The sequence below is a fragment of the Rhinolophus sinicus genome, chromosome 12, assembly GCF_057876585.1.
Source record: "Rhinolophus sinicus isolate RSI-liver-muscle chromosome 12, RSI-T2T, whole genome shotgun sequence".
NCBI lineage: Eukaryota > Metazoa > Chordata > Mammalia > Chiroptera > Rhinolophidae > Rhinolophus > Rhinolophus sinicus.
In genome coordinates this window covers 27,680,097-27,703,296 of record NC_142512.1, presented here as the reverse complement: position 1 = coordinate 27,703,296, position 23,200 = coordinate 27,680,097, and the positions used below count along the sequence as shown (strand labels likewise).

The 23,200-nt window shown below is 33.7% G+C and overlaps 1 protein-coding gene across 32 annotated transcripts in view; it reads right to left on the bottom strand.

Annotated features, from left to right (window-relative positions):
- Positions 1-23,200, bottom strand: part of BCAS3 (BCAS3 microtubule associated cell migration factor) — a 520,381-nt gene that overhangs the window by 394,017 nt on the left and 103,164 nt on the right. For all 32 annotated transcript variants that reach the window (XM_088802094.1, XM_074320579.2, XM_074320576.2 and 29 more), the window contains exons 8-9: positions 11,492-11,599; positions 8,280-8,356 (exon numbers count right to left, since the gene is read on the bottom strand). In XM_088802094.1, coding sequence (XP_088658220.1) covers positions 8,280-8,356; positions 11,492-11,599 — 185 coding nt within the window. The remainder of the gene's footprint in view (positions 1-8,279; positions 8,357-11,491; positions 11,600-23,200) is intronic.

Below are 23,200 nucleotides of genomic sequence, written 5' to 3'. Positions count from 1 at the left end.
TACAGCTGATTAATGACCCTCTTCGGGTTCCATAAGCTTTGAATTTAAAACTCTGATTTATTTTTTCTTTTCATGTTTACGAAACATCATGAATGGAAGAGTACTGCCATTATAAGGCTCAATGGATAGGAATTATGTGCAGAGAATAAGAAAGTTATAATTTAGTTCATTCCACATATATTCATTGAGTATCTACTATGTATTGGGTACCTGGCCAGACTATGAAAACGTCATGGCGACCTAGTCCATTGTACATAGATGACAAACCAAAAGAAGAGCGATAGATTTTACTTTTAACTTGAACTGAGCTTAGATGTCACATTAACCTGCCAATCCCTTCTTATAAATATTACAAATTTGCTTCTAATCATAAAAAGAAACGTTCTTTCCAAAATTGTAAATAATTTTGCATTTTAAAGATCTTTTAAATTCATTCCTTATATTTCTGAAGAAAACACATCTAACAGTTAAGAAAAAAACAATACGGTTACAAGGAATAAATTTTCCTCCTTAAAGTAAAAACAGGCCAAAGTAAAGAGTTACGTATTATATAATCCTTTGGTCTCTCTCTGGAGATTTCCTATCTACCTTTCAATTTAAGCACATTGGAAATGACTGCTAATGACATCTATCAGTCTTTGTCTTTTGTTTTCTTCAACATACATGGGTTTTGGATTTCCACATCAGACAGCTGCTCAAGGCCACCTTTTCTGTACAGCCAAATACAAAGGTGTCTCCTTTTTCATCATATTGGCTGCATTCCCTGTCCAGGTCTCTATCAGCTCTCTTTACCTGATCCTTCCAACCACTGGCACAAATTCCCATGATGCTTTCTCTGATGTCTTTACTAATTTTACAGTCCCAATTAAGACATAACTAAGGCACTCACAATTGTACGCGTATTATACAAGAGCTTTTCAAACTATTTTAGAAAGTAAATGCTTGCATGATCAAAACAATATCTGCATTAGTTGGATAAGCTGTCATTCTACATGGGATTTGGTCCTACTCCTTTAAGAACTAGAAACCAATCAATGGAGAAAAACTATGTGGCACAGGCAACCGAGCTACCACGAATCTGAGCTTCTCAGTATGCTCACCAGCTCCGGTCCTCCAGTCCTTATATCCTGCATCTTTTCAGTTTCCTATGCAAAACTGGCTTATACGCACAGGATACCCAAATTCAGAAAAACACATATAATCTATACATGCTTCCTTCCACCTGCCAAAAGTTCCAGTCTGTGTCAAGGAATGGGGGGAGGGGGAACGCAGAGGTTACAGAAAAACAACCTTCTTTCAAGTTAGAAAATAGCTCCATTTGTTCCTTGATTTTAAATATTAGGTCATACTGAATTTTGTTCAAAATGTTGACATAAATCACTGTAAGTGAAGCTGTATTTCAAGGAAGCTAAATTCCTTCATACAAATATTTGCCAAATATCATCAATTTTACCAACCTGGCATCACTTGCATAAATCTGGTCTCTAGGGTTTTCAAGTTTCAAGTTTTCAAGAGAAATAACAAACTTCTGTTGTTATTGTTATTGTTTATGCTTTCTCAACTGTTTATGTAAATTATGTATTTAAATATAATATTCATATAGAAGTACCCAAATCAACAAAGTGAGCATACATATATAAGCAGCACCCAAAACAAAAAACAGAATATTAGAGAATCCGAAAGCACACTCTCATACCCCCCTTCCATTTCTATTCTCCCAAGGTTATGCACTATCCTGTCTTCTGACAAATATTCTAAACATCTGCCCTCAAAAGACATCACGGGGTTTTAATACACAGTTTACTGCACTTACTCCTATCACTTGTCCCCAGAAACAACAGTTCTTCCTTTATACGACCCTATTTTTCAACATTTTAAGTACCATACATTTCAGATTTAAGGAAACCCACACTAAATACACTTACAGCATCCCCAAATCATGAGTCATTTTACAAACATGACCCTGAGAGAATAAATGATAATCCTCGTGAATCAGGAATTATTGAAAATTCACTACTAGGCCTCAAGCCACTTGACCAGGACTTATCTATAAGCTGCACAGCACGCACGAAGTACCTCACTGCTAAACTAGAAACCCTGTTGATGCTTCCAGATCTCTTTTTACTATCACGGACATGTCACAGAATACAAGAGACACTAATACTTGTTTCAACTATTCAATGAGTCCAGCAATGCAGAAGGAAGCATTTAGGACGACATGGCAAACATGTCCTTAAACGATATTAACTAAAAAAGTAAGAACAGAGTCATTAAGAAAGAGTAACAACAACTCCATCTCCCATTCATTTTTATCAAACTTAATTTATATTTTGTGTTTGCTCAAGGCTCATAAAACAGAAGCTTCCATTCCCAAAGGAGGAAAGAATACTCCAGATACTGGGAAGATACTCAAGAGTTGATGGCTACAAAGATATTATTTTCAAATGAACTCATACTTCAGAAAAATTCTGGATTTCTTTCAACATGATACCATGTTTCCACGAAAATAACACCTAGCCAGACCATCAGCTCTAATGCATCTTTTGGAGCAAAAATTAATATAAGACCCAGTATTATATTATATTATACCCAGTCTTATATTATATTAAGACCGGGTCTTATATTATATTATATAAGACCCAGTCTTATATTAAAATAAAACCGGGTCTTATATTAATTTTTGCTCCAAAAGACACATTAGAGCTGATGATCCAGCTGGGTCTTATTTTCGGGGAAATATGGTAAGTAAGAGAAAAGATTCATTTATATATAGATACATATATTCATTCCTTTAAATATCCACCAAACACTTACTGTTAATGTCCAGCTCAGACTATATCACTTTCCTTGGAGATCAGTATTGATCCTATACAAATAATTATCCTCTTCACCTGATAACTTTTGACAGAGTTGCACTACATATTCAACCATTTTGCTAATTAAACACCTTGAGAAAGGACCGCTCATGCTTTGAAACCAGTTGTGATAAGTGTTTGCATCTTTAGCATATTCAGTCACATTATTACAAGAAGAAAAATTGAAATCAGTAATAGTTTTAAGTTAACTAGAACATAATGGATATATTATACCTTCCATGATGGGCCTTACTTCCTTAATCCAAATCAAGCTGGCTAACCACTCTCAAAGAGACTGTCTAGTGGCAAAGATAGACCAAGTAGAAGGAAAATCCACACAATAAGATTAAAAAGTAAGTTTCTTAAAAGAGGCAGATATTATATGCTATGAAAGTTTTCCAAAAGGGTGTTGGGTAACAAAAGAGGTCTGTAATCAAATAAGTCTGGGAAACATAAAAATGTAGTAAATAAACTTAAACAGATTAAAATGCTAATCACCATTGCCATTCCCCAATAGAAGGCAGCATTTCCAAGGCACACTTGATCAGGACATCCTGATTTCCACAGCATGTTGAAGGGCTAATGTTCTGCAGACAGGCTAAGAATTGCAATCTTTGGGAATTTAGAAGAAGAGTCTGTTTTTAGTTAAGGAGATCAGAAAATATTGTAATACAAGAACTAGTATCTACACTGGGCCTAGAAAGACACATAGGCTCAAGACTGGTGAGAGGGTGCCAGTGAAAAGACCATTTCAGGCAGGAAAACAAAGCAACAAATGCACAAAGAAGGGAGAATAATGAGTGGTTCAAAGTTAATGTAGCATAAGCAGCATAAAAATGAGTTATAGAAATAAGGGTTTAGCAAGGACGTTGGATTTTGATAAAGAAGGTTTTTCTTTGCCACAAACCTTGGGAGTTCATTGGTAGGAAATGCACAAGATAACTACATATCCTCATTGGCCCAGGACATTTCTAGTTTACATTTGTTGACCAGAGTTAAATCAAGTTTGACATTTGCTCAAATCAAAAGACTTCAGTTTAATTGATAAATTGAATGATCATTTGGTAATACAGAAAACATGATTTTGTAAGTTCTTATCATTGAGAGTTAGATAATAGACTATGTATAGATTAAATTGTATAATGTCCAGAATATGCTTCAAAATAATTGGGGAAGAGTATAAATGAAAACGATTGACCATAAGTAGGTAGCTGTTGAAACTAGACCCTAAGTACATGGTGATTCATTAGATTCTGTCTTTAAATAACTATATTTCCAAAAATAAAAGCTTTTTAAAAATGACATTCATAGAAAATAAAATATTTCTATAGAATTAGTAATTTAATACAGTAAGTTTATTAAAATTTTTATTTTAAAAAAATGGGCAAAGGACCTGAATAGACTTTTCTCCAAAGATATACACAGATGTCCAACAGACATATGAAAAGATGCTCACCATCACTAACAATCAGGGAAATGCAAATCAAAACCACAATGAGATATCATCTCACACCTGTCAGAATGGCTATTATCAAAAGCAGAACAAACCACAAGTGTTGGCAAAGATGTGGAGAAAAGGGAAACCCAATGCACTGTTGGTGGGATTGCAAATTGGTGCAGCCACTATGGAAACAGTACAGAGGTTCCTGAAAAAATTATAAATGTAACTACCATACAACGCATCAATTCCACTTAGGGGTATTTATCCAATGAAAACACTAATTCGAAAAGATATATGTATATACATCCCTACGTTCATTACAGCATTACAAGGTATGGAAACAACCTAAATGTCCAGCAATAGATTACTCTGATTACTAACATTTAGAATGTTAGTAATCATATATATGTAACGGGGTATTACTTAGCCATAAAAAAGAATGAAATCTTGCCATTTGTGACAACATGGATGAACCTAGAGCCATTAGGCTAAGTGAAATAAATCAGACAGAGAAAGATAAATAATATATGATTTCACTTATATGCAAAATATAAAGCAACAAAATAAACACACAAAACAAAACAGAAACAGACTCACAGATACAGAGAACACACTAATGGTTGACAGAGGAGAATGGAGAGAGGAATGGGTAAAAAAGGTCAAGGGGAATTAGAGGTACAAACGTCCAGTTATAAAATAAATAAGTTACAGGGATGTAATGTACAGCATAGGGAATACACTCAATAATATTATGGGGGCAGCTGGATGGCTCAGTTAGAGCGCGAGGTCTTAACAACAGGGTCACCAGTTCAATCCCCACGTAGGCCAGTGAGCTGCACCCTCCACAACGAGATTGAAGACAACAAGCTGCTGCTGAGCTGCCCAAGGAGCAACCAGATAGCTCAGTTAGTTAGAGCACAAGCTCTCAACAACAAGGTTGCAGGTTCAATTCCCGCATGGCATGGTGGGCTGCACCCCCCGCAACTAGACTGAAAACGGCGACTGGACTTGGAGCTGATCTGCGCCCTCCACAACTAGACTGAAGGACAATGATTTGACTTGGAGCTGATGGGTCCTGGAAAAACACACTGTGCCCCAATATTCCCCAATAAAAATTTTTTAAAAAAAAGGAAAAGAAGGCTTTGCTATGTTAACGCTTTCTTTAAAACATAATAATAACATCGTAATAACTTAGTACAGTGACAGATGGTTACTAGACTTATCTTGGCGATCACCTCACAAGGTAATATGAATGTTGAATCACTATGTTGCACAACTAAACAAATATAACATTGTATGTCAAGTATACTTAAATAAATACATAAATAAATAAAGAAATAATAAAACAATGCTTAATAAATAATAAAACAATGCTTTGATGGGTCAGAGGAGATACAATTTAAATTTTTGTAGATAGCATCAAATTGCTTCCTATAAAAGGTTATGTAGTTTATATTCTCACCAAGAGTATATGAGAATACCAGCTACCCTAAACCATTCACAGCACAGTACATCATCTAACATTTGGGTCTCCGCCAAAATAAATTAAAATTTACATATTATTACATTTCAATTTTTAATTAAGGTGAACATCTTTTCATATTTAAAAGACATTTATATTTCCTTTTTTAGTAAATCATTAATTAATAATAGCCTTTGCTTATTTTAATTGGCTCACTGAATTTTTTCCTGTTAATTTTAGAAGCTTTCAAAGTTAATTATTCCTACAATCATCTGTGTTACAATTTTTGTTTTAAATTTTGTCTTTTATCGTGACTGTATTTATGTTTGTGTCCTGCAGTTACATTTTATTTTTGTGTAGTTGAGGAGATCAACCTTTCTTCTAGTCTCACATAAATTATTTCATATTTTCTTCTGGTATTTTATCATTTCATATCCAACACTTACAACTTTGAGCTCTTTAACATTTTAAAAATAATAAAGGCAAGAGAGAGTGATCCTCAAAGAGAAGGAGGGAGGGAGCAAAAGATGGAAGAAAGGAGGAAGGAAAAAATAGCTCTATGCTCCTGACCTGATTTTTAAAGTGAGTACAGCTATCAAGAAATATAGGCTCTAAGAATAAAATTAAAATGGAGTTGGAAAAGAGATGTCTGACTTTCCAGAAGCCAAAACACACATATCTTTGATTAATGATAAACAGCAGAAGACTATTGATGACAAATTCTCAGGAAAACCTAGCATGTGAATCTGGCTGAAATGTTCATACTCTGATTCACTCCACACCCTTATCCCACACACCTGAAAGAAATGCTTAGATTCATACATGGTTCCTTAGATAGGTTCTATTTCTTTAGTTGTTTAAATTATAATAATCAGTAATACAAATATAATGCAATATATTAGTATATAAGACCTGTATTAGTGCATAAGACCTGTATAAGAAAAAAATGCTAAAACAGGCCATGTAATATACAAAGCTTCCCATATTATGTATATATTATATTTATGAATGAAGATGTTATTAATGAATATATGCTTTCCCAAAACTTTCAATTTATTTAACATATAGCAATAGAAGATCCTGTCTAGTTATCTGTATTTAATAATTACTAAAGTATCAATAAATTTCTAATCAGCATAAAATAACTGACTGATAACTGGGTTAATGTACTCATTCGTTCAAGAAATATTTAATGAGAGCTTAAATTGTGCCAGCCAAAGTCCTAGGTGCCGGAGATACTAATGTGAATGTGTGAATGGTGTACATTAGGCTTTGTGATACAACAAAAAATATCTCAATGAATATGATCTCCACTATTATCTTTGTAGATCTCTGAGAGAAAGGATTACAAGCTCAAAGAGATGAGTTGTAGTCTTCTTTATTCTCTACAAAATGATAAACTATGTATTATAATGAATTATTATATGACGTGTTCTATGTAGTACAATATGTTGGGCTGGTGCAAAAGTATTGTGGTTTAAAGGGTTAAAAACAATTGCAAAAACCGCAATTACTTTTGCACCAACCTAATATATGCAATTACATATAGACTATAATGTATTGATTATATCAAGAACATGAATTCTTACCAGAAAAGAATAATGTCTACTACCCAGTGCTTATACACAGATGTTAGGTAAACAGCTGATGAAAAAGTGTGTAAATAGTTGTAATACTTCAGAAGATGCAGCAAAATGACTGGGATTCCCTTATCATAACAAAACTAAGATCTGTTCCAACGGAAATATGTCTGCAGCATATACATATCAGACTCTCTGGAAAAACAGTTTTAGTTTTAATGGTGAGTTGTAGAAGTTAAAATATGAAGGACAAGGGTGAATACTACTGTTTTACTAGACTGTAGTGGGAAAAAAATTCTAACTCCAGATTTCTTCAGACTCAATTCCTGCTGGAATTTCCATCCTGCAGGCCTGCCCTACAAATCTTGGACTTGCCCGCCAAACAATGCATGAGCCAGTTCCTTTTTTTTTTTTTTTCCAAAAAATCAATCTCTCTCTCTCTCTCTCTCTCTCTCTCTCCAGATTCGGGGCTTATTTCTGCACTTCTGGTCAACAGACGTCATAGGAGGTGGGGGAAAGATGGAGGGAGAGAGAGAGAGAGAGACACTGACACATTTCACCCAGTTTCAAATCCCTCATGTACGATAATCCAGTTACCTCCTCAAGTATGTTATGATAATTAATTTAACAACTGCTCTGAAAGTACAACATAGCTACATGGATCTGAATTAATTATAATTACTCAAGGGAAATATGTAAGAAGAAACTGAGGCAATGTAGTACAAGACTTGTTTAGTAATATGAAGAAAATGTGCTATGGGTTGAAAACACATACCATAAAATTATAGTACTAAATAAGACAGCCACAGAAACATAGGAATAGCCTAATTGAATAACTATAAAATACTGATGTTATGATTACAATTAGTTTGCTGATTCTATCAAGTAAATAGTAAAACCTCAAATGTATATGATACGAAATATATCAAGTTGGTACATACTTGTGACAAAAAATTTTTTTGTGAAAGTACAGCTATCGAAGGCAGCAATTTTCTCCTGCAAGACTACGACGAGGATCCTAAAATTAGAGGGGAAAATGTGAATGTGAAATTCTATAAACTGAATAAGTTTAATCACCTAGATTTAAACAAGTATACATCGATGGGAATGCAATTTTAAAAATCAAATTATTTCTTATATTATTTAGGCTAGAAACATCTGCCCCATAAAATATAAAAATATAACCACAAAATCCTTAATAACCAAGATAGACATGATTAGAGGAAGAAAAGTGACAGGAGAACAAACTACACCTCAGAAATTTTTTCTTCCAAACAAATTTTATCTTCACTCATTATAAATCAAATAAATCTATTTTCATTAAGAATAGATGAGATCAATAAACTGGCTATTTACTAAAAAGTGTTTTTCCTCTTCTGGCTCAACATCATGAAATTAAACATAAAATTGATTTATGTAACTTGTCACTGAATTTCCCAACATAAAGGCAAAAAAAGAAAAGAAAGAAAACTCAGACGATTACTCAGTGTAAATTAGTCGTTTCTGATTGACTCAATATATTAAAATTTATTCAGACTATGTATGAACTATATTTCTCCCAGAACCCTTGATTTATAAATAATTAGGAAAATAATTTAGTTATTAAAATTTTTTAAAACCAAAATTCCTAAAATACATCCCAAATGAAGTTGTTTTATAAACTACATTTTCGAGTACTAGCTCCTGGCAGGACACTGATATAAATAGCCAAAGTTTGATTTTTTTTTTAATCAAATAAAAAAGTATAATTATTGTTAAATATTTAACAGTGTATTTTTCAAAATTTGGAGGAGGTAAATCTGAGTAATATATGTTCATGATGAAGGTGCGAATGTTGTATTTAACATGCATGTTTTATTAATTCTTAACACAGCTGACAACACATAATAAATTATTCTGTCATGGCACTTAACATAAGAAATCACACAATCATCAGAACCAGGTTGAAAGGCCTAGAGAATCCAGAATGAGAAGATGACAAATGCAAATAAGGGAAAATGCAGAAAAGACAAATCAGAGATGAAAACATTTTCATATAATCCAGTAGCCCCTCCCCAAAACATAGTAACACACAAAATTATTCCCACTGGAAGGTTTAATTTATTATGAATATTGGTAAATTCAAAAGACTAATTATGCCACACATACAAATACAAATACAAAATTAACTAGGGAAAAGATCTGGCAAATCAGATATGACATTTGATAGAGCAAAATCTAAGCAGAATCCTGAAATCCACATAACAGCTTTTCCTCTAACCTTCATCATATTTGAACTTACAAAATTTCTCATTGAAAAAACAATTTCAAAAAAATTACATAATGTAGCCAAATCAAGAGATTTTGTTATTGTTATTGGAACATATCTTCATATAGTTTTTCTTTCAAAAAGAAAAAAATAAATAAAATATGAACCTTGTTACATCAACTGAATATCCTAGAATTTCATTTCCATTTTTCAGTGATGACATTTCATATGCATAAATCACTCTCCTATTTGCTTCTACTCCTCCTCACAACTTTCATAATCATTAATTACTTATGATGAGCACAGTGAAAAGTAAACTGTCTTAATTTTCAAGGTAATTTATATTGATTAAAATATTGAATACATTCATTATTTCATGGCCAAAATTTTTACAAATATATTTCTTATAAGAAAAGTCAATCCTAACTGTATTTGCATGTGCATCATCCAGAAACATAATAGTTGGAGTTGAGAAAAAACCAATGTTGCCCTTAATAATAGTCTTTGCAACCGTGTTGTTTTTTAAATAGTGTAAGATACTTTTTTAAAAATTTAACTTCATTTTATTCCTGTTTTCTAGTATATTTATATATTTTTAATATAAGTAAATTGTGACCTAAAAACGTATTTGTACTTCTCTCCCTTTTCCAATGTGTTCATGTTTCTCTTTGACTAAAAAAATTCAGAATCCACTTTGTGACAGCAGAAAGAACACTTAAAAAGAGCTGTCACTACAGTTTTCCAGGGTAAATATACTATCTGCTGGACTCAGTTCAATAATGTTGACTGAATAATTTGATGTGTCATTGGATAATCACATTATCCCAGCAATAAGTATTTCTACTATTGCCTATAATTTTGAGTTTGCTATTATTTGAAGTATAAAGATGCATAATAATTAGACCTTCATTATAAATTGCAATCTATCACTGAACAGCTTTTCCTTGTCCTGTTTCATGCTTCAATATTTGAATTCAAACACTTTTATCTTTAATACCAAAGCCCATGTGTTCTTTAGTTTGTATTAATCAGGTATATCTACCCTTCCTATTATTACGTTTAACCTTTCTGAGTCACTATGTGAAATATCCTTTTTAAATCTAAACTGAGTCTCTTATTATAAATTGTATATTGACATAGCATAAAATATTTCATTTTCCATGTCTGTGTATTTGCTTTTTGATGCAATGGAGGACTTGGAATTTGAATCCAGACCTTGATCAAGACATTTACCATCGTAGGGCTTCAGTTTGCTCAAATGTAAAAGTAAAGTAAAACGTGAAAGTGTTAATTAATAGAAGATTCTTAAGGTCCCTTTCTCCTTTAATGTTCTGTAGTTATACAAATTAATTCTTCTCTATCACTAGGTCAGTAGAAGTTCAATCCAGATCTGAAAATGTTCCTAGATTTTAATGAAGGGAAATCTGTCTAGTCTCTGTGTGATAGTTCAATTGTAAAGTCTTAAGGAATGAGGGGGACATTTTTGCAGTTCAGAAATATGCTTTGTTTTGATAAATGTTAAAAGGGAAATTACATTTCACATCATAAACCAGTAAACACATAGAAAAACATATATATATTAAAAAGTTATGAAATACATATAAAATCATTCCTCATAAACTTTTTACGTTTGCTCAGATGCTTTCTATTCTTTTCCATTTCATTTTTAAAATGCTGGTTATGACACACTAAACTTAATTCACAATTTACTAATGGGTCAAGACTGGAAGTTGGAAAACATTCATTAAGAACTCTTAAGAGCTAACTCTATTTGGCATAATTCAGAAGGTGTTTATGCAACTTCTTAAAAAAAAATAAACCCAAGATAGTCGATCACATTGGTAGAGCTCTACATACCCAGGAGGTATGTTATCATGTACAAGAAACACATGAAAAGATGCTTACCGTTTGTTGCAATGGAGATCATAGATAGGTGTTTTAAACTGAATGGACTTGACCATCTCCCCAGTACGAAGTGAATACAGATCCACACAACAGTAAGGTGGGCTAGTGCTGAAAAAAAAAAAAAAGACAAATGTTATTATTTTTCAAAATGTGTGAAAGACAGTAAGCTCTACATTTTCTTATTAACATAATCTTAAAGCCCCTAAGTAATATAAGCAAATTGATTTGAACTATAAAAAAAATCATAATATATTCCAATCAACTCATTTCAGGGAAGCAAATTTAGGGGAAGAGAAAACAGTGAAACTCACTCAGTAAGTTAGTACTATAGAAAAGAAAATGATAAGATTATCTCAATAAAAGCAGAAAAGCATTTGATAAAATTTAAAAACTATTCATTAATCTGATAAAGAATAACAACCTTAAAACTAGCAAACAAGGGCCGCCCCAGTGGCTCAGGCGGTTAGAGCTCCATGCTCCTAACTCTGAAGGCTGCCAATTCGATTCCCACATGGGCCAGTGAGCTCTCAACCACAAGGTTGCCAATTCAATTCCTCGGGTCCCGCAAGGGATGGTGGTCTCTGCCCCCTGCAACTAAGGTTGAACACGGCACCTTGAGCTGAGCTGCCGCTGAGCTCCCGAATGGCTCAGTTGGTTGGATCACGTCCTCTCAACCGCAAGGTTGCCGGTTCGACTCCCACAAGGGATGGTGGGCTGCGCCCCCTGCAACTAGCAATAGCAACTGGACCTGGAGCTGAGCTGTGCCCTCCACAACTAAGACTGAAAGGACAGCAACTTGAAGCTGAACGGCACCCTCCACAACTAACATTGAAAGGACAACTTGACTTGGAAAATAGTCCTGGAAGTACATACTGTTCCCCAATAAAGTCCTGAAAAATAAATAAAAAATAAAAAATAATTGGAAAAAAACTAGCAAACAAAAACTAGAAATCACATAAAATAGCAAAATACTGAAAGATTTCATCCGAAAATTAGCAACTAGGCAAGAATACTCATTATCGCCACTTCTATTCAATATAGTTTGGAAGGTCGTGTACATAAGGCACGAAAAAGAAAATGACTATTAAGAAATAAAGCTGTCATTATTTGCTGATAACTTGATTGTTTAAGTATAATACACATCTGTAAGTAGAAATATATATACAGACGACCCCACAATAAAGACAAACCATTAGAAATGATATATGAATACACCAAGGTCACTAGATACAATAGCACCTGTATTTTTATAAATAAAGGACAAACAATTGAAAAGTAAAATTTAAAACAGTATCATATGTTGAATATATGAATATACTGAATACCTTGGAATAATTGCTAGGAAAAATTGCAACATATTTACACAAAAAAAGAACAAAAACAAGACCAAAATAAATGGAAGTATATATCACAAGCTGACAAACTTTCTAAACTGATCAAATTCAGCCCTAATCCAAAATCTACCAGGAATGAGACCTCATTCTAAAATGTATATGAAGATGCATTCCACATAACACTTATACGACAAAGGTATAGTAATTAAGACACCAAGTTCTTGACACCAGAACAGATGAACACATTCATATTTCAACCTTAAGAAATTAGGAGAAGAAGAGCACGTAAAACCCAATGCAAATAGAATTTGTAAATTATATCAATCATTTAAAAAAAAGGTTATGCATCCTATACTAACTCTTTCTGAAGGTAAAAAAGGAGTCACTTCCCAACTGATTTTATGAGGCCACTAACACCTTAAACAAAACAAATGCTTCGCAAGAAAACTACAGATATATATCTCTATGTCTCATGAATATACATAAAAATCCCTCAACAATATATTAACAAGTCAAATTAAGCAATACAAAACCAGATGAGGTTTATCCCAGGAATGGAAGGTGGTTGAATAGAAGAGAAAATCTTCAACCTAATGAAAGGTATCTACAGAAAATCCCCACAGATGTACGAACAAACACTTTCCCCAAATGATTATGAACAAGGTAAAACTGTCTGCTCTTATTATCCTATTTGACAATGACAAGCTAATTTTAAAATCTTCAAGAAAATGTGCAAAACATGATTGGGAAAACTTTATATGTATGGAACTTATTAGCTACAATGATTAAGGTAGTATGAGCTATCACCTCACACCTGTTAGAATGTCTATCATAAAATAAAAAAATAAAAAACAAGAAATGGTATGTGTTGGCCAGGATGTGAATAAAAGAACATTTGTGCACTGTTGGTGAGAATGTAAATTGGTGCAGCCACTATGGGAAACAGCATGGAGTCTCAAAATATTTGTAAATTGTTATTCATAATAACAAAAACAGTTAAATGTCAATCAATAGTTAAATGGATAAATATATGGTGATATATTGATGCAACAGAATATTACTCAGCAATTTAAAAGAACAGATTATCCATACAGCAATATATAAAACCATTATGAAGTGAAAAAAAGGCCAGACATAAAAGTTTACATACTGTATGAGTCCCTTTCAAAGAAAAGGTACAAAGGAAAAGCTGTAACAAGAAGCCTATCAGTGGTCACCAGGGGTCAGGGAAGAAGGAAAACTATAGAGTGCCAAGTGGCATGAAAAATTTTGGGGGGTGGTTGAAATGGTGTTGTCTATTGATTATGTTGGGTACTTCACAACTGTACACAACGGGCAAAACTGGAGGGAAGTGGTGGGGGGAGGGATCTAGCAAAACCTGAACTTCAATCTCCAAAATTGACACAAGGCAACAATTCTTTTCTTAATATTTCCAACTAATTAAAACAGTCCTCTGCTGAGAAGCAATGAGTTAATAATGAATGAAATCTAACATTTTGCCAGGACAGCTGGGAAGGAAAAAACAGCTTGTCACCTTCAATTAGCAGCTCATTATAGCTACTGGTACACTAGTAACTTGAATTCTGATCATTTCACTGGCATCCATACAATGTCACCACTGAGATTCTTCCTGCAGAAAGCCTTCAATAGAAGTAGACAAAACAAATGCTATGAAGGCTCAATTAAGAATCGACCCAACAAGACTTGACAGAACTAAAAACTCTATTTATATGTGGGGGGGAAAAAACCTCTTATTCAATGCCTGATAGAAAAAGATAAGTCTTTAAAATAGTTTTCAGAAACTCACATATTCATAAAGGAGTCATGCTATTTGCCAATAACATAGCTGTGTATATGCCTGAAATACCCTTTTGTTCTCTATTTTCTCTCTTTTTAAAAGCCTTGACCATTTCCCTGGGACATAGCAAGACAATCTTAATTTTCCTCATGGGTAGGCTGATGAAAAAGCTCTCCATCACATCAGCAGTATGCATGCCCCATAAGAGAAAGGACGCGTATTATACTAAAATATGCAGACATGAAACGAGCTTTTACTTTGTACTCTAGTGTACACTAAACAGTGCCACAAGAAAATAACACAACTGAAATTATACATCAGAGGAGTAGAATGAAAAAAGAATGAAGAAAAATTAGAACAGCTTATGATCAACACTGTAAATCAACTAAACTTAACCAATTTGTAGAAGACTCCATCCAACAAAAGCAGAATACACGTTCCTCTGAAGTGCACATGGAACATTCTACAGGATACGCGAACTACAAAACAAGTCTCAATACATTTAAAAACAATGAAAACAATCTTTCTAACCAACGTGGGATGAAATTATAAAGCAAAAAAAAAAAAAAAACAGAAGAAAAATTGGAAATATACAAATAAGTGGAATTAAACAATAACCTCTTAAACGATCACCAGGTCAAAAACATGTGGAATTAAATAATAAACTCAAAAACAATTGACACTACATTAACAAACTAAAAGGGGAAAACCATACGATTATCTCAACTGATACAGAAAAAGCATTTGCCAAAATTCAGTATCCTTTCATGATAAAAACACACAGAAAACTAGCAATAGAAGGGAATTTCCAAATATGATAAAAGGCATTTATGAAACACCCACAACTAACATTATACTCAATGGCAAAAGACTGACTGTTTTCCCCGAGATCAGGAATTACAAAAGGAGGCCCACTTGCAACACTGCTATTCAACATTGTATTGAACGATCTAGCCAAAGCAATTGGGTAAGAAAAAGAAATGAAAAGCTTCTAAATTGGAAAAGAAGTAAAACTCTCTCTATTCACAGACAACATGATCCTATATAAAAAAAAATTCCTAAGAATCCACAAAAGAATGCTAAAACTGATAAATTCAGGAAAGTTATAGGATATAAGATCAACATGTATAAACCAGCAATTATCAATCCAAAAGAGAAATTAAGAAACCAATTCCATTTACGATAGTAATGCAATCTCTATCAAAATTCCAACAGCCTTTTTTGCAGCAGTGAAAAGCCAACCAAAAAGCAAATGGAACTGCAAAGAACCCCAAACAGACAAACAATATTTAAAAGGAACAATAATTTTAATAAATCATTGGACTCACATTTCTCGATTTCAAAATTTGCAACAAAGCTACACTAATCAAAACACTATGATACTGACATATACACAAATAAATCAACAGAATAGAATTCAGAGTCCAGAAATAAAACTACATATCTGTTATCAATTAATTCTTGAAAAAGGTACCTACTCCATTAAATGAGAAAAGAATAGTACAATTCAAGAAATGGTTCTGGGAAATCTGGATGTCCATGTGCAATAGAATGAAGCTGGATTCCTATCTTATATCCTACACAAATATTAACTCAAAATATTTCTAAAGACTTAAATATAAGAGCCAAAACTATAAAAATCTTAGAAAAAATATAAGGGTAAATCTTCATGATCTTGGATTTGGCAATACCCTTAGATATGACACCAAAAGCACAAATAACAAAAGAAAAAATAGATAAATTTAATTACATCAATATTTAAAACTTTTGTACATCAAAGGGCATTGTCAAAAAAGGGAAAAGACAACCTAAAAAATACAAGAAAATATTTTCAAATCAAATATCAGATCCAGACTATATTGAGAACTCTTACTATTCAACAAGACAAACAACCCAATTAAAAGAAAAATGGGCAATGGATTTGAATAAACATTTCTCCAAAGAATATATAAAAATGACCAACAAGCACATGAAAAGATGCTCAACATCATTAGTCATTAGAGAAATGCAAATCAAAACCACAATGAAACACACTTCACACGCACTAGGCTGATCATAATAAAACAACTAAAAAAGATCCAGTGTCAGCAAGGATGTGGAGAAAGTACAAGCCTGGTCCATTGCTGGTGAGAATGTAAATGGTGCAGCCACTGTAGAAAACAGGTTAGTGGATGCTCAAAAAGCTACACATAGAATTACCATATGGCCCAGTAATTCCACTCGTAGGTGCATACCCACAAGAAATAAAAACGTCAAATACATGGTGATGGAAGGAGAACTGTCTCTGGGTGGTGAACACACAATGGGATTTATAGATGATGTAATACAGAATGGTACACCTGAAATCTATGTAACTTTACTAACAATTGTCACCGTAATATACTTTAATTATTAAAATATAATAAAATAAATAAAAACATGTCTACACATAAACATATACATAAACATTCATATCAGCATTATTTAATAATCACAAAGTGGAAACAACCCATATCTCCTTCAACTAATGAATGCATAACAAATTGTAGTACACACATACAATGTAATATTGTTTGGCCTTAAAAAGGAATGAAGTTGCAACTATAGTCATTCTGGAAAAGGCTTATGCATGGAGACAGTAAAAAGATCAGTGAGTGCAATTCAAAATTTAGTTTCCATTCTTTTATACAATTTGTACTCTTACCCATTTACCATTAGTGACTTTTTAACTCCTGGTCCTCTATCTACTTAGTTCTATTCCATCCCTATCTTCAGACATCTAAATCTCAACAAATTTTCAGATTGACTACAATGATATCCTTCCAGCTTAAAATACTTTCTTCTTCCTTTGAAGTCTCATGATATTTTACCCATCAGCTCAATTAAAGGATCTACCAGCCATGATCGATTTAATAAGAAATGTCCCAGTTACTATTCCATGATAGGTTGGCGGTCTTAAAAGGCCATGCTCTTCACTACACAGGCCCTCCCCCTAGTTAGACTAGAAGAAATATCAAATGCAAGGGCATGCAATTTATATATTGGCATAAAGTATAAAATTGTACTCATAGAAAGACACACTATGGCACTTTAAAAAAAAACACTACAAGGTGTGATCAAACAATATGGTGAATGTTTAACTTAAAAAATGTATTACAGTAAAAGACACACTGCCATTAATTCCCCTCAAAATACGCCCCCTCACTTCAAACACACATCCTATCATTCTTGCCACTTTCTGAAGCAGTTCTGGAAGTCCTCTTTTGTGAATGTCTTTAGTTGTGCTGTTATGGCTACTTCAATGTCCTGAAACTGATTCAAAACATTTTTCTTTTACGGTCATTTTGACTTTGGGGAAAAGCCCGAAGTTGCATGGTGCCAGATATGGTGAATAGGTGGATGAGGACACACCATAATGTTTTTATTTGACAGAAATTGCCATAGCAGGAGCAATGTGTGACACGGAGCGTTGTCATGATGGAGGATTATTTACAGCACACTTTAAAACACACCTTATCTCAACCGTAGCTCACACTCAACTGACTGCACCAAACAAGTTGAAAGTTGTCACACACTGTTACTCAGGTTTGACACGCAGCTTCCTGTATTGAAGATCCCTGCCTTTCTGTTGGATGGCACTTGGCAGCAGCACTCACCATATTTGTTGATCACAATGGAAAGGCTGTAATAAATTTTAATTTAAACATTCACCATATTTTTTATCACACCTCGCTATTCAAGTATCAGATTATAGGTGATGATGGTATATCCTAATACTTTATATATTACAAATCTAAAATGATTAAATAAATAAGAGCAATAAAACTGTAGCGTAATATGCAAGCAAACAATGAACAAAAACCAAAGTCAAAAATTAGGTTTTATCCTCAGAATGACAGAATTATTGCCTTTTACCTTTCCATTAATTTATTCATTTGATAAATTTAGAGTTTTTTCTGTGCTGTACACTCTGAACGAAACAGGCCAAACTCTTTCCCTCGTTGAGCTTATTCTAGTAGGTGAAGACAAACAGAAACAGATAAATAAGTGAAATAAATCAAATGGTAGGAATTGATGAATAATATGAATAAGAAATATACAGTAGGGAAAAATGATAAGTGCGGGGGATGAAAGGATATGTTGCACTGCCCAGAAAATCATATGAGGATTAGAGAGAGAATCAGAGGTGACAGAAACCTGTAAACAGTGCACAATCTGCCATGATGGTCACAAGTATACAATGGCAGCGTGACTATGAGTGTAGGGATAAGAGCAAGAGAACACTAAAGTGGAGGCGTCACAGAGGATCAAATTCCAGAGTGTGTGGAATATTGGGGAATAGAGGGAAAGGGCTTGGAACGAAACAGAAAGTTGAGAAAATTTGTTTTAACACACTTTCTACTTTCTATTGTCATGCAGGCCGGCAGTATAGTATCTTGGCCTGAGAAGTTCACACCAGAGTAATAGGACCCCATACCACTACATACGATACATATGAAGTAGTATCCTTATTTGATCAATGATTACAAGTTTCCTAATGAACTTACCAAATGCAACATGGTGTCCACTACCAAAAACCTGAAATTCCCTTGCAATCAAAAAATCTCCTGTTTTAAAAGGTGATTAGCCAATGATTATCCAAAGATCTGTGATTAAAAAGTGGTAAGATAGGGCTGGCCCGATGGCTCAGGCGGTTAGAGCTCCGTGCTCCTAACTCCAAAGGCTGCCGGTTCGATTCCCACATGGGCCAGTGGACTCTCAACCACAAGGTTGCCAGTTCAACTCCTCGAGTCCCACAAGGGATGGTGGGCTCTGCCCCCCGCAACTAAGATTGAACATGGCACCTTGAGCTGAGCTGCCTCCTGGATGGCTCAGCTGTTGGTTGGAGTGAGGGCTCTCAACCACAAGGTTGCCAGTTCAATTCCTTGAGTCCCGCAAGGGATGGTGGGCTCTGCCCCCTGCAACTAAAATTGAACACGGCACCTTGAGCTGAGCTGCCGCTGAGTTCCCGGATGACTCAGTTGGTTGGAGCATGTCCTCTCAACCACAAGGTTGCTGGTTCGACTCCCGCAAGGGATGGTGGGCTGTGCCCCCTGCAACTAGCAACGGCAAGCTGAGTTGCATCCTCCACAACTAAGACTGAAAGAACAACAACTTGAAGCTGAACAGAACCCTCCACAACTAAGATTGAAAGGACAACAACTTGACTTGGAGAAAAGTCCTGAAAGTGCATACTGTTCCCCAATAAAGTCCTGTTCCCCTTCCCTAATAAAAATCTTAAAAAAAAAAAAAAAAAAAGTGGTAAGATACACCTCTCGCTCACATCTGTTAATGAGTCACATGGATCAGACAATTAGTTCCAAAGTCGAAAAGCACACGTTGAAAAACAGAAAAGTCATTAGCAGTTGTTTTACGTTTTATAATTATTTTTAAATAAAGATATACTGAAGTAAACATACGTAGAGAAGAAATGTATATACCTAAGATAAATGCCATGGTGAATTGTCATAAGGTAGATAGAAAAATACATTTCCAGTACCTCAGAAATGCTCCTCATCCCCCCTTCAATTCACTAGGCCCCATCCTCCCTAAAGGTCGTCACTAGAGACTTCCAGGAGGCCTGTTTAAGTAAGCAGTCATGTGGGGGAAGCCCCCGTAACAAGAACTGCAGTTGGTCTACAGCACATAGCCCGCAGTACACAAAAGTTCTCAATCCTAAATCTGCAGAGAAATGAACCTGAGTGAGCTTAGAAGAGGATTCTCCTCAGTCAAGCCTGCAGATCAAAAACCCAAAGAGGCTGACGCCTTGACAGCAGCCTTGTAAAACCCTAAGCTAAGGACCCAGTTAAACTGTGCCTGGACCACTCATAGAAACGATGAGATAATAAATGTCAGTTGTCCTAAGTCTGCCCTAATTTGTTAAACAGAAATAGATAACCAATGCATCCCTTCTCCTTCATTTGCACACAATGTTTTTTAGATTCAGTACAAAGACCACCAGGATTTTTTTAATGGAAATATAAGTTTGTCCCTCTGCCATTGTAGTAGTTCAAAATAACATCAGGTTGCCTTTTCACTTACTATATTTGAAAGTTAAATTTCAGCACTGTAACTAAAGTTATGATTTACTGTTTGCTATTTTAATCGATTAAATTAATTTCTTTCCATAAAGTAGTGTATGGACAATTATGCTAAGCTAATACAATTTTAAATAATTTTTTTTAAATTTTACCAATATGAACTATTCAGAAACAAATCTGAATTGGCTTCTATTTCTCAGGTTCTTCTATAACACAATAACATTGTTGGTATCCTAACTTTTATTAAGACAATAGAGAGTTTACAAAATATTAAAACCAAAAAACTGAGCATTAAACAGGTTAAATCAAAGATGTTAAGTTTTATAAGTTATATCACTAATTTGTTCTTAATGAATTGAGGTTATACAGTTAAAAGGTTTGACCAAATGTATATAACCATATTACTTCAGCATTATTTTATACACAAATAATACTCTACACGTTATAAACATGGGAAAATATTCTGGCAGTCTGTTTCAGATCCAACAATTACTATTTAAGTAGAGTCAACAATACAGTGAGGTCTAGCCAAATGAACCACTAAAAGGGGCATGAATTAGAGTAAGAATTCAGTAAGATTTTTAGGTATAAACAGTTGAGTATTACTAATGAATTATACCGTTCCATGGAAGAATTAATAATCCCTTTATGTAGAAAAAAAGGTTTTTAGCATCTAGAGAATGAGAAATGACTTAGATATCTTGGGCCTTTTGTAAACACTTAGTATGATGTTGTATACGTTGGCATTTTTTTTTTTTAATAATGCATGAAGGAATGGTGAACGGGCCTTACATTTTATCTTTGAAATTTAAACACCACCTAAAAATGGTATATTAGACAGATGCAACACTTTCTTCTATACTTTATGGGGGAAAAAAGAGTTACAAAGAATACAATATTAAACTAAACTTCTAAACTCAAATTTATAAATCCCTATCAAAAATATTAAAATTTTTAATCTCAGAGTCTACGTTTAATTTTTAAAACAATATTTTTTTCTTTACATTAAGGTATTTTACTAGAATCATAGCCATTTCTTATCCTGGACAATGTTTTCAAAACAATTTTTTTTCTAATGCAATACAATCAGCATCACGTTAAAGCAATGTGAAATATGGCTTTTATGAATTGAAAATTCTAAATATTAATACCATTTTCCTTTACAAAGACTTTTATTATTTTTATTCATGATATTTAACAGATTGAACCAAAATTAGGAAAAGCGGAACAAAGTATTCAAGAAAGTGACATTTTCCAAGAATGTGCATGTATAAATGAAACACAAAATAGCAAAGACATTTTAAATCTACCACAAATTGCAAGAAGCATGGAAACACTTATTTTTAAATGGGAAAAACCTGCACAACCTTCAACATGTGTTACTGAATCTAATCCTTTAAATATAAGAGGAAAATTTTTGATAGAATTACATTATTGGTATTCTTATTCAGCTCCTAAAGAACAAAAGCCAGTTCATTGTGTTTTTTATTAAGTAATTAAAAAGAAAAAGCAAAGAAAATGGAAACTTAACCATATTAAATGCTATATTTGTGATTAACCTAGTTAATAATAACATTTTTTTTTTCTGCAAAGTTCTCAATAAACACTAGGTAATTAAACCTTCCAACACTCCCACAAGTTGAGAGAGTGGTAGTAGTGAAGCTTTGCATGCGGAGGTAATGCGGAGGCAGGAAAAAGTAAGTAACATCTCCACATAAAAATAGGAGGTAATGTTAGAATTGGGGTTAGAATTACATGTTCTTCAATAGCTATCCTCATCTGACCTACGAGTACTACATAAGAGGAAACCAAAAACATACATTAATTTTTAAAAATAAGTTTGTATTATTTGCAATAGAATATAAAGATGAGTTAGAAATATTCTACCTTTAAGGAGATTTCAACATAACTAGCTGTATTTTTATAAAAGGATTGAATATAAAGTTATAATACAGGGAAATATGTTTAATATACCACAGTAAAAAAACAAAGGCAATGAAAATTCAAATCATGGAAGATATGTTACAGGAAACAAGACAAGTCTTCAATTTATATATTTATAATACTATTTTCCACTATGCCTACACAATCTTTGTCCACTAAAAAAACATTCATAAATACAGCACTTAAAATTTTACTGGGAAAATTTTTCAAAAAATTTATTGCATAGCAGAGATCAGCAAACTATGTCTCAAATCCAAGCCCCACTGCTTGTCTCATTGGAACACAGCCACACCCATTTCTTTATTTACTATGGCTAAGTTGAGTAGTTGCCACAGGAACCATATGATCCACTAAGCTTAAAACATTTCCTATATGGCAAACAAAACTTCACTGACTACTGATCTATAGTTTTTGGGGTTTTTTCTGGTGTAATTGGGCTGCTTTATACAGTCTTTCTCCGAGGTCTTATAGTATTTGCTTCAGTTGTGGGGGAATATGAGGTGAGCCTGAGTTCCAGAAATACAGGAACTCTACAGTGATATATCTTGGGATTAACCAGTCTGACTTAAGACAT